This window comes from Cydia splendana, chromosome 26, assembly GCF_910591565.1.
Source record: "Cydia splendana chromosome 26, ilCydSple1.2, whole genome shotgun sequence".
Classification (NCBI taxonomy): domain Eukaryota; kingdom Metazoa; phylum Arthropoda; class Insecta; order Lepidoptera; family Tortricidae; genus Cydia; species Cydia splendana.
In genome coordinates, this window is record NC_085985.1 from 1,917,755 (window position 1) to 1,930,698 (window position 12,944).

General features: G+C 42.5%; 2 protein-coding genes across 2 annotated transcripts in view; both read left to right on the forward strand.

Annotated features, from left to right (window-relative positions):
• The window catches only part of LOC134803394 (gastrula zinc finger protein XlCGF49.1-like), a 294,572-nt gene that overhangs the window by 202,369 nt on the left and 79,259 nt on the right, over positions 1-12,944 (forward strand). The window lies entirely within an intron of this gene.
• The window catches only part of LOC134803257 (protein C-mannosyl-transferase DPY19L1), a 31,558-nt gene that overhangs the window by 13,248 nt on the left and 5,366 nt on the right, over positions 1-12,944 (forward strand). Inside the window, exons 5-10 of the mRNA XM_063775990.1 lie at positions 3,483-3,602; positions 4,272-4,931; positions 5,379-5,572; positions 6,284-6,390; positions 7,752-7,914; positions 9,635-9,760. Of these exons, the coding sequence (XP_063632060.1) occupies positions 3,483-3,602; positions 4,272-4,931; positions 5,379-5,572; positions 6,284-6,390; positions 7,752-7,914; positions 9,635-9,760 (1,370 nt within the window). The remainder of the gene's footprint in view (positions 1-3,482; positions 3,603-4,271; positions 4,932-5,378; positions 5,573-6,283; positions 6,391-7,751; positions 7,915-9,634; positions 9,761-12,944) is intronic.

Sequence of the window (12,944 nt, forward strand, 5' to 3'; positions counted from 1 at the left end):
TGGGATAGGAGGAACGCACCAGGGCTCCGCCACCGCCGCAATGCTTATACCCCACTCCGCCATGACCTGCAGTAACAGGTCTTGCGCTCGGACGCAGTGGTTTGCGTTGGTCTGCAATATTTCGTGTTGGCGTATCGGCATTATTCTTCCATGTTGTTTTGTCCCTCGTCAGCCAGGCCGGCTGTTAGGTTACGCCCCGGGGCCCGGACGGGATCTTGCCTACCTCTGATCTTTGGAGGGTTGCATGCCTGACCCCCCATGATGTGGCCCGCTGGGCGCTTAGCTTGGTGACACGCCGCGCAGAACGACTTCTCCATGCACTCCGCCATATTGTGCCCCGGTTTGCTACAACGGAAACACAAATTACCGCGTTCTACTGGTGAAGGGCATGTTGTTCTGGTGTGCCCCGTCCCCATGCATTTATAGCACCGGAACGGTGCCGGGTCCAGAACTTGTACCACCGCATTTGACCACCCCACCGAGATTCTCCCTTCGTCTGCCACTTTCTTTGCCGCCGCTACAGGACACTTCACCAGAGTTGATCCGGACCCATTGAAGGAGGCGCGGATTGAGCCCACCTTGACTTCCTCTACACTACATCCGCCTTTGGCCGCTATCACTGCTGCGACAGCATCAGGCGTTGCTGACTCGTTAAGACCAGACACGCGTAGACCAGCCACTTTTACGGGCCTGTAAACCTTCGCATCCTCTCCTACAAGGGCTTCTAACTTTTCCCGCAGACCGTCGGCCGCTCTGCCGTTATCCGCGTTGGGAACCTCAATGATTCGGGCCCCATCCGCTGTTTTGCGGATCCGTACATGGTCAATGCCAAATTCAGCCAGCCCAACTGAGGTTGTGGCCTTGGTCAGAATGGAGGCATAAGTAGCTTCTGATTCCGGCTTTAAGGCCACAACTATAGCAGCCATCGGAGGAACTACAACTCCACGTTTGCGCGGTTTCGGTGCCGGTTTGGTAGCCGGCTGAGGTGCCGATGTTACCGCTTTAACGGCCTTCTTAGCCTTTTTCTTCTTATGTGTCACTTGACTCCATGTTTCCTCCTGCGACGCATCTTGAGACAACCTTGTGGGTTGCGTGGACGGTGTTGGTGGTGCCGTCTGAGGTCGCTTCGGCCGTGGTGCTGACGCGACGTTTGCTGCATCGGGTTGTGTTCCCATTGCCGGGTTCGCGCGGGTCTGCTTTTGCTTTCGTGGTTTGGGGGCAGGCCGGTCTTTTGAGTCCCTCACATGGGCCGTTGGTAGGCTTTGTATTTGGGTGGCGTCTCCAGTTCCCTTCCGGTCAGCCGCTAACGGGGGGCGCAGGATCGGCTCAGGAGGGAGACGTCGTTTCACCTCATCCAGGCGAATATTAATAATATCACCGATGGTATTGATGAGTTCGTTTTTGAGCTCCTCTTTGAGTTCTGCTAATGACTCTTTAATAGCCAACGCGTGAACAGAGTTGGCCTCTGTCTGTGGCGGCTCTTTCCTCCCTTCATTCCTTTCCGAGAAAGCTCTCCTGAGGGCTTTGGTTTCCTCTTGTAGGAGTGCAAGCTGCTCGCGCATTCTTTTGTTATCAGCGCGAAGAGCGCGCAACTCATCTTCCTCTTCCCGGCTTGCCAGTCCGTTCATAGCGTCAGCGATGTCTTTGAGGGCGCTGTTTATTTTGCCCACAACCCGCCCGCTGACGTTAGACGACTTCTTTACCTCGTCACTAACCGTTTGTGTCGCTTGACGTACAATTTGAATGGCGTCCTCTCTTACTTTTTCTAACCCGTCCATAATTGGGCTGCGGTCCCTATTATGTTGCGACGCCTTCTTGTTTTGCAGGCGAGCGCTCCGGCGGCCACTGGTCACTGCTGCCTCTAGGTCCGCCACGAAGTCTGCATCAATATCTGCCCGCAATAGGGATTTGGCTTTCGCCATTCCCGAGTAGTGGCCCACCGGTGCCTTTGTTTTTGAGAGGGCTACTTTTTTGGGCCCGCTATCAGGTTCCGGATCTCCAGCTTGTGGTTTCCGGGCCCTTTTACTCGCGTTCGGTCGCTCCTCCGTAATGGCGGCCTCTTCCTCCTCCGATTCGGATTCGATATCAGGAAGATCAAAGCGGCCTTTATAAGGAGCTCTTTTATTCGGCTCGTTTCCGAGGAGCATCCTTTCTGCCTCAATCCTATCGAACAGCTCCGGCAGGCTCTGAGAAGAGCCGCTTGTGTTTAGGCCCTGAGAAGGGTCGTTTGAAAGGTTTTCAAGTAAATTTTCCATACAATTCCCACGAGTAGGGTGACTTTTGCTGCACAGTGATCAGAGAACCCCAGTAATCAAAGTGCCCCTAATACGCTGCAGGGTCGGGCGGTACTGCAGGTTGGTGCATTAGTGGCTGATGAGCACCCCAGCCACTCCGGAGCTCCGGAGCACCCCGATACCATGTACCTCAATACCGGGGGTTGTGGTTTTTTAGTGTGGTTTTCTCCACTTGGGCCGGCCGGTAAAGGCAAGCCCCCTGGCTCCTGAAGGAGTAACAGGTTGACCGACGGTGACCTAAGTCTGCCCCGCTACGCCTAGCACTAGGAGTAGTAGGGCCCGTCGCCCCTCCTCATTGCACGCACCTTCGCCCTCCAGTCCAGCACCCTTCCCGTACTCCATAACGCCCCAGATGGAGGTCTTTGGGATAGAGTGTTGGAGCTCGGGCTGACGGGGGGTGGCGTAATCCCCCGTGTGCTGATTCGCTCCTGTATCATCCTTCCCCCCAAGCCTGGCCGGTATGGGTGGCCCTATCCGGTGTAGCCTCAGGGATCAGCAGGACATCAAGGACAAATCGTCCATTTCCCTCTTCCAGGTTGCATCTGAGGTGTCCTCTGTTACGTCAGAGGAGCCTAGAGCAACACCCTCTCAATCTCTCCCCCCCACCCGTGTCGAGTTATTAGCAGCACCGATAAGTGATCCCCCGTGGAAGATCCCTTACCGTTGCCCCCAGGGTGCACCAGCCAGGACCCTACCCTTTCCTGCGGATTCACGAGAATTCAAAGGAATTGGCAGAGCCCTGACCCTCGTGGAGGTTACTCGACCTAGCACCCCACTTCGCATAACCCTACAATGTCCCAGTGTAACCTGCTCAGTTCCTCTTCCAGCTCGCAGATCTTTTCGTCAGTCCTCATAGTGCGTATGTTGTGTGTTACCAGGGCCAGTCGTCGTCGGGGCGGGTAGCCGGATCTTTGCCGGAGATTCTTAGCACCCCTGACCCCGCTAATGCCCTGACCGCTACCATAGCCAGAGCATCGGGGGTCGCCGGAACCTCGGGGCCGTGGTTTTATTGTGCTCTGCATGATGGGGGGTGAATGCCATAATCGCCACGCTTGGCAGGCGGGTTGGCGATCGAAGTCGAGTACACCGAATTTGAGGGACGCTGCTGCCCGTCCACCGTTGGTCTTGGACGTAGTTTAAGGACATACCCGGGTCTATGTATATATTGTACTTTTATTTTGTTTTTAGTGTACCCGGGTACAGTGGGCGCCGAACGAGCGAGAAAACATGGCCGCTCCGTTACTACTGCTACAGATGGGCCTAGTAGCAACTCAATTGCGAAACGGTCGCACGTACTGCCGTGTGCAGGTAAAATAGATCTTATTGCCATAGTAATAACGTGGCTTATTGCCAGGTCAGTGTAGATATTATTTAAAACATGGCCGCTCCGTTGTTACTGCAACAGATGGGCCTAGTAGCAACTCAATTGCGAAACGGTCGCACGTACTGCCGTCTGCAGGTAAAATAGATCTTATTGCCATAGTAATAGAGTGCTAGGTGACCTACATAGAGAAATATAAGTAAGGAAAGAGTGCTAACTCCATACATCAGTTTTCTTACCAAAACGCGAGTTATTTCGTAGTCGACATCTAGCGTCAAGTAGCGGAATTTATCAGTACTGCTAGTTGAATATTGACATATATCGCGACGAACGAAAAGTCTAATGCTCAACAATTTTCAGCTAATATTATAACCGATAACCGGAGTTATATTTTCAACTCCTTCTGATTGTAATACTACTTGTAAATTGTTGAGCGATACACTTTTCGTCAGTCGCGACACTCGTGACATCTAGTGTCGAGTGGCAGTACAGATAATTCCGCTACTTGACACTAGATGTCGACTACGAAAATAATTGGCGTTTTGGTAACAAAACTGATGTATGGAGTGAGCACTCTATTCTTACTTGTTCTTCTATGATCATAGTGTTTTTTTCCTTTAAAACCTTTTTTAATAATATTTGTTTTTTTTTTTCAGGTGTCAATCTTCATCGTCAACTGCCTCTGCCTCCTTTTCTGGCAGTTCTCCCAATTCGTCTTCCTCACACAAACCGTCATTTTCTTCCTAATGGAACAACTCAAAATAATCGACCTTAAGGCCCTCTGTATTTTCCTCCACTCACACTTTTGTGGTCTCCATATGGCCGTCTTACTGCTACAAGGAAACGATATGCTAAAAACTTCTTTGTATACCTCATTTTTCTTAGTTGTGTCTACGTATTGTTTATTTTTTAGCTCATTTAGAATAAAAGTGCAAAATAGGTTAGATTTATTCGTGGAAGCGTGGTTAATTATTCTAAGATTATTAATAGTTATAACATCATCCTTTTATTTAAAGCATTTAATAAGTGATTTTCTTGAAATACAAGACGATACTCATGTATGGGATATTTTGTATTCTAAATTTACTAGTTATAAAAACTTTCATACCTTGTTGTATACTTGTTCGGAAGTATTTGACTTTTTGCCTCTAAGTACTGTTGTTAATATGACAAAAACATGTCTAATACCTATGGTTGTGTTTGGCGTGTGTGTCCGCGTGTATTCGTGGTTTGGAGGAGAGAAGAAGACTGAGAAAAAGGAGGTTCTAGAAGATGAAGACAGCGGGATAGAGAATAATGCTGATAGCAAAGAAAAGGTATGATTGTTTATTTAATATTTTAAAACCTCTTTTCGAACGATGGTGCCCTACCTTTGGCGTATCCTCGAGTAGATGGCGACACTTTTTGATATTTTAAAAATTTAAAATAAGGATCAAAGTCAAATGGCGTTCTAATAGTTTTAATCATCTGTCGAAAGGTGGCAGTAAATTTACTGTGACTACAATATTTGACAATACGACTCTTTTTAAATTCTCTTTGAGTCTAGTAACTGTTTAATAGTTTATATTCGAATACCTTTTATTTATTTCAGGAACATAATCTTAAGTGAGATTTAAAATGTATATTTCTTCATTTGAAATAATTTTACTACTCGGAAATTACGATTTTTTCAAATTTTTATCATATTTTTATGAAACATTTTCGACGCGTAATCTGTACTAATATGTATTATAAAAGTATAAGATAAATGTTTTATATTACAGAACGACGTTGAAATGGACATGACAGACTCCACAGTGCGTTATCTGCGGCGGCTCAAAATTGAGCCGGCCGTGGTATACCAAGTGGCTCAACTGTGCGTGTTCGCGATACTAGCGGCTCTAGTCATGCGGCTCAAACTGCTACTGGGCATGCAGCTGTGCGTTGTGAGCGCGCTCGCCGTGAACGCTAACCACAAGTACGTATCATTTATAGAATTGAGTCAGCAGTGGTATACCAAGTGGCTCAACTGTGCGTGTTCGCGATACTAGCGGCTCTAGTCATGCGGCTCAAACTGCTACTGGGCATGCAGCTGTGCGTTGTGAGCGCACTCGCCGTGAACGCTAACCACAAGTACGTATCTGAATCACAGTTTGGCGAAATTTAGACGCCATGAGAGCGCATTTGCCCCTTTGGTTGAGTTTTTAGTAGGTACTCGCAATGTGTCAAACATCAACAAAAAATGTTGGGCTATTGGTGTTTATTGTTACTAATAAATAAGTTCATGTAAAACTAGCCAATGCAGTCATCACAAATTATAATGTGAAATAGGTATGTCTATTGAGACTGCTGTGGTATACCAAGTGGCTCAATTATGCGTGTTCGAGTCATGCGGCTCAAACTGCTACTGGGCATGCAGTTAGTTTTGTAATAATTATTTGCCCGGCAGTGGAACACTAGTATTAGGCTAAAAAAACTTACAATTTATAATCGTAAAAAGTATCTAACAATGTGACACTAAACAAAAAATGGATCATTTGTTATCGGACAATAAAGAAATTTGTATTTTGTTTTATTCAACATTTTAAATCAGGTAACAAGGCCCATATTTAGGCGACAAAACGGGGTGGCTCCGCTGAATCGTCTGGTTTTGTGTCAGATTTGTATTTGTAATGTTGTTTTTCTACAGGGTCCCTCCGTCGGTACGAAAATACTTGCCACTGTGCTGGGTGGCGGGCTGCGCCGCGCTCGCGCACCGCCTCAGCGTCAATATGGGCGCTGAAATGTCACATATAAGTAAGTTGTTTTTAGGGTCCCGTACCCAAAGGGTAAAAACGGGACCCTATAACGGGGCTGCCATACAAAAAACGTAATTTGTTTGCCGTTTTTTGCGTAATGGCACGGAACCCTTCGTGCGCGACTCCGACTCGCACTTGGCCGGTTTTTTATGTCCTTCCGTCCGTGAGAAGCCCATGTGCTTAGGGTTTGCATTTGTATTGATTGGTATCAGCACAGAATAAATAATAGTACATACTACCGTACAGAAAGGACACTTCCTACAAAACCGAGGTTTGACAGCGGTTCAGGGATGAATCATGCTATCCCTTTCTAACTTATGGCACTATCCCTTTCGGCTATTTAGGGTTGTCAAAATTCAAGTCATTATCTTATCTGTGGTCGTGCACGCAGAGGGACGTCAAGTTGTGTCAACCCTAATAATAGCTAGGAGCAATGCTGAGCCGAACGGAGCCGAGAATGCCCGAAAGGAGGAGTGGTATTTGAGGTGGTTTTAGACTCGGACCAAGCTAGGTTGGCAGCGATTTTGATAGCACAGACTGCAAGTGTTATTTAAAACGTCAAACTTCTATCTAATTATGACGTTAACACTTGCACAGTCTCGCACAAAATCGCTGCCAACTTAGCTTGGTCTGACAGCACTTTTTATTATAGTTTCTAAAAAGTTAAAGAACCAACAAGCGACGGAGTGTAAGAGTGCCACTACAAACTTCAAAGCTAGTTTAGATGAACTTTTATGTGTTTAAAATAGTTCAATTTTACATTTTTTTAATGAATCGATGATGACATTGATATTTATCATAAAAAATCGGACAAGTGCGAGTCGGACTCACCCCCCGAGAGTTCCTTTCTTTTTAGGATTTGTTGTTATGTATTTATGTTCTCCTTCTTTCTTCTTCTCCCTGTCCTTACCCCACGTTATGTGGGGTCGGCACAACATATTTTTCCCTTCCATTCTCCTCTGTCTTTCGTCGCCTCAGCACTCACTCCTTTCTTTCTCATATCCTCTTTCACTCAATCCATCCATCGTTTTTTGGGTCTACCATATATTTATTTATTTATTTATTTAAACTTTATTGCACAAAGTATATACAAAAATGTACAAATGGCGGACTTAATGCCAAATGGCATTCTCTACCAGTCAACCATAGGGCCAAACAGACATCTACAATTGGTGCAGAGAGAGAAATATACCTATTCAGTGAATATAAAAAAAGCAAACTATACATATAAACTACATAAATAAATAAAATATATATAAACTACTACATATTTATACAATACATACTATAAATATATTATATATATTATATATATTTGGGGTTTTTTGGGTAAAGGATGTTATAAATGTATATTTTCAGGTGAATTCAGCGATTTTCAACAAGAAGAGCTCCTCAACTGGATCTTAAAAGAGACAGGAGCGAAAGCGGCTTTCGCGGGATCCATGCCCATACTGGCCACCGTCATGCTAGTGACGCGGCGGCCTATAGTGGCGCATCCACACTATGAGAACAAGGAGGCGAGGTAAATAAAATAAATTAATAAATATTACAGGACATTCTAACTCAAATTGGCTAAGCCTCACAGTAAGCTCAAGAAGGCTTGTATTGTAGGTCCTCAGACAACGATATATACAGGGCCGTCTTTAACTATGCTGGGGCCCTTGGGCACATAAGAATTTGGGGCTCTTTTGGAAAATAAAGAAAGCGAATTAAAGTAACATTTTTCTACAATGATCTTCTATTTAGGGGTCATCCATTAATTACATCACACGTTTAGGGGGTGGGAGGGGGTCAAGAAAATGTGACATGTTGTGACAAGGGGGAGGGGGGAGTCACAAACTTTGTGACGTCACTTTTAACTTCATCAGTAACCGAAAATGTATTTAAATTATTTTATTTGCTATACAGTTAAATAACAAGTTTTTGAAACGATAATCGTTTTTATTCGTTTAATTTTATTTCTTAATCAGTTTTGGGTTATATAACATTACTAATATATCTTTTGTCAAAAATATTTTGATAAAATATTAAATTAATATTTGCCGATTTCGTTGAAGAAATGTGACGTCACACCAGGGGGGAGGGGTTTGCCAAATGTGACCAAGTGTGACAAGGAGGGGGGGAGGGGTAAAAAAACCTAGAAATTCGTGTGACGTAATTAATGGATGACCCCTTATTATGGGTAATCAAATATACTGTTACTGTCTGATCTCGGGGCCCCCTGAGGATGGGGGCCCTGGGCACGGGCCCCGTGTGCCCGCATGGTAAAGACGGTACTGGTTATATATAATATGCAAAAATACTTTAATATCTATGATATCTTTTTTCAGATATTTCTGAGAACATAATAAAACTTCCAGGAATTTTTCTGTAGAAGCATGGGGATTTTTTAGTGTCTAACTACTAGAGATGCAACGGATAGTTGTTTGGCCGGATACCGGATACCGGATATTCGGCCTGATCATCGGCCGGATATCCGGTATCCGGCCGCCGAATATTCGGCCGGCGAAATTATACCTTCATTTCGGTTTTTCAGGTGTGCATTGTGCAGGCTTTGATCTGTTTCGTAGTGAAAGTTCGCGTGGACTCATTTCTAGGTTCGAAAATGAGTGAGCGTGCAATAGTGGAATGTTTAAAATGTTTTAAAATAATAAACGAGTACGATTATGACCGTCACTGTTTCTTAAATCCAATTTGTTGACTCCAAAATCAAGCAAAATTACTATCCAGTATCCGGCCGGATAGTAGGTTACTATCCGGTATCCGGCCGGATAGTAAAAATAGGGCCGGCTAGGCCGGATACCGGATAGTAACCGGATATCCGGTGCATCTCTACTAACTACATACATATAAATATTTTACCTACTACTAATAATCGACTACTATTTTACACATTCACTGCCAGCGACTCTCTGTTCGGAGACACTTTTTACTACATACGGTTTTAACTACAAGAACTAAACAGCTAGCTAATCATAATTTTTTGAGGGCCTATTTAATGACTATTATCAGGCGTGGCTCACTCCGCGATTTCGTCGCTTTGCAACAAGTAGCTACAAGTACATCCGTCCTACACCAATTTTGGTGGCTAGCCATAAGCGTGGCGCTGTCGCCACCTAGCGGTCATATCCATCCTAATCGTAACAGACGCGTTTTGTTAGAGAGTGAATCTTCTATACCTAGTACTATTATTTATTCTGTGCTATTATAATGTTTCTACTATATTATTTTTTTAATTTCAGAGCCCGCGCTTACGCCGTATACAAAACTTATGGTAAATTCACAACAGATGAGTTGTATAAAGAGCTGACGGCTCTCAAGGCCATCTACCTCATCGTCGAGAACAAATACTGCTACGGCAGGAGTCGGTAATGCCCCCATTTTATCACTACTATTATCAAAGATAATTTATTGTAATAGAGAGGTATAGTTGCTAGATTCGTAGCTGGCCCAGAACGGCCAAGGTACTAGCACGCGCCGTTTTACTTAACAATAGACACAGGATTTACCATTCGGGGCCAGCTACCAATCGAACGACTATGAAGTCTATAAGGCAAAGGGAAAACCATTACATTATTTTTTCTCAGGAAAACCATTATGGCAAAACAGCCCTAATGATAGCCAACCTCCGGCAGGAGACGGCACCATAAGAAGAAGATAAAGTCTAAGAAACAAATATGCCCCTTAGTTTGACATCCAAAACAGTTTTGTTTTCGCTGAATAGTCAAACGTCAACTTTTGACAATCAGAGTTACCGCAAAATATCTGGAGCTGTACAGCGCCATCTCGTTTAACTGTCAAATTCGAAGCACGAAATTGTCTTAGAATTTACACACCTTATAGGGCCACTTGCACCATTCACTAACCCGGGGTTAATCGGTTAAACCTGGAGTTACCATGGTTACCAGTATTTGACACTGGGTTAACGGTTTAACCGGTTAACCCCGAGTTAGTGGATGGTAGCAAGTGGCGCTTACTCAATCAATATATCTTTGCTATTATCCAATAGACAAATTAGTTATTGATATTTGTGAATATATGTGTAAACTTAAGGCTGTGCATCGCAAAATAACAGGATCTTAGAAAGGTGGCAGTGGCTAGCCCCGGAAATAGACAGATGTGATTTTCGGATATATGTTTTTTGACTATATGATAAGATATTTTATGCTAGTCGAAACACGAATGCTTAAAATTTTCTCGATAGAAAATAAATCCAAAGTTACCTCTTCATTTTCCTTAAGTACCTCAGTGCAACTAGAAAACACATCCATATCCAGCATAATCCACTTTAAAGTAAAGGTTTTCATCTCGTCTTAATTGTCATAGCAAAGAATATTTACTTATTATCATTATACCGACGGATTTATCATCGTTTTTGATTTTATGAATTCAACTGAAAACGCCCATTTTACGCAATTCGGCTTCTCATTCTGTCATGCGTCAAAGTCATAAGTGCATCCTTTATGCCAGTAATGTTAGATGGCCGTCGGGCCTCAAAGAGGTAAGACCTATGTCAAATCGCGCAGCGCTCCGGATTACGTAAAATTTACATATCCAATAAACGATGAGTCGTAGCTCCATTGAGTAGTAACGGAATCGGAGGTCTACTACAGGTGGTGACATCTTTACAGGCCTATACGTTACGCATGTGTGCGTGTTTGCTTAGCTAAGTCAAAATATATACTCTTTAAACAATTACAACGGGTTAGGAAATTTCGACAGTTGTTGTAATGTATTGGTGGCTGTGTGATATTAGGCATCAGTGAAAATTGCGTCGCCTATGAGTGACCGATCTTCGGTTCTAACCTGAACCATCCTCAACTTTTTGTATTTTTTTTTCGAAAATATCTATAAAAATATTATTTTTGCTTATCTTATTGTAATATAAAAATAAATCGTAAAATAAAATAATTAAAATTTTAAAATAAATCTTGTCTGTTTCATACGCAAATAAATTAAAATTATTGAAATATGTGTATTAATAAAATAATTACTTATGATATTTTAATATTACGAAAAGTTTTATTCGTAAGTATTTATTCATACCTATTTGTTGTATCTTCTAGGACTCTAGGTCACATTATAATTATTTAAGTACCACTAAAAAAAGATCCCTACTTACAAAAACTCACACGGTTCGGGGTTCGAACCCGCGACCATAGGTTTGAAAGCCGCACGCCAGTACAATTTCACATACCTAATTTATAATTTATAATGAATAATGACAGGATACTGTGGAAAAAGTGAAATATGTAATACACTGTACTCTGTTACTATCATTATACAGTTTGTTTTAGCTTGACTAGGAGGAATGAGAAAAACGTGCCGAGCGAGAGGCTATCTGTCCCTTTCTTAAAGTTGCCAATTAAAGAAATGATGATTGGTTTATGACATTTGTTTTGATATTCATTGTTTCAACATAATTTGTCGGTATTTTTGGCATACATTTAATTACTTCGACAAATTTTGCTTTTTAGTATGTTGCGATGACTCAAAACGTGTCGCCTGGGTTACCAGCGATTTTTATAATAAAACTTTATTGAGTCGAAAGAAATGGTTGTCTACTATACTGGGTGGAAAAAAATAATAGGCTCTGGAGGGAAAGTGCCTTAAAACCTTAAGTTGGCTCATTTTACTTAAATTAAACATTCTTTTATTTTTTTTAAGAAACATCTATAGTTGGTCAAGCAGATCTTGTCAGTAGAAAAAGGCGGCAAAGGATGATGTTTCGTTCCCATACAAGTTTGGCCCAACACTCGCTAAACATGGGAGGTATATTATCAGGCTCTAAACATGAAATGGAAGTCCCGACAGTAATTAGAAATTCACGGACACTTCACAGAACATTATAAAAGCGGGATTTCTCTACGATTTTGAGGTTAGAAATTCGGCCGTAATGGGTATCAATAAGGTATCATCGTACGGATATGTTAAATATTATTATGCCTTATTACAAGGAAATAAGGTGCCGTAAATAGTGTAAACATATCCATGATATTAGGCATTTAAAGGCTGTCAAGGAACAAAAATCGAATGAGTTGATATTAGGTTAATAGATTTTTTTAAATACCTATGATAATACATACATTCAATACGCGTTCCATAAATTAATAAGCCATAACATGCGAACCGGAATAGAGTATAACAGTTAGAGCTATTTCATAGTAAAAATTGTTATAGCATCAAATGTAAAACCAATCACTTAAGTAATAGTTATTTGTTTTACAAGGGGGCAAAGTTGTTGTTTAACCGCTCGTGCTAATATTGATACCCGAGCAAACGAAAGATCCCAAAGTTGAACCACGAGCGTAGCGAGTGGTTCGAAAATGGAATCTTGAGCGTTGCGAGGGTTTCAAAGCACGAGAGTTAAACAAAATTTGCCTCCGAGTGAAACACAACATTTTTCACCAGACCAACCCGAAGCAAATATTTAATGTAAAATATCAAACAAAATCAAACAAAATCAAACCAAATAAATCCAAATAAATGTTTTTAAATATTTATCATCCAAAATCATAATTTAAAAGTCAATTCTACCAGCAAACATAAGAA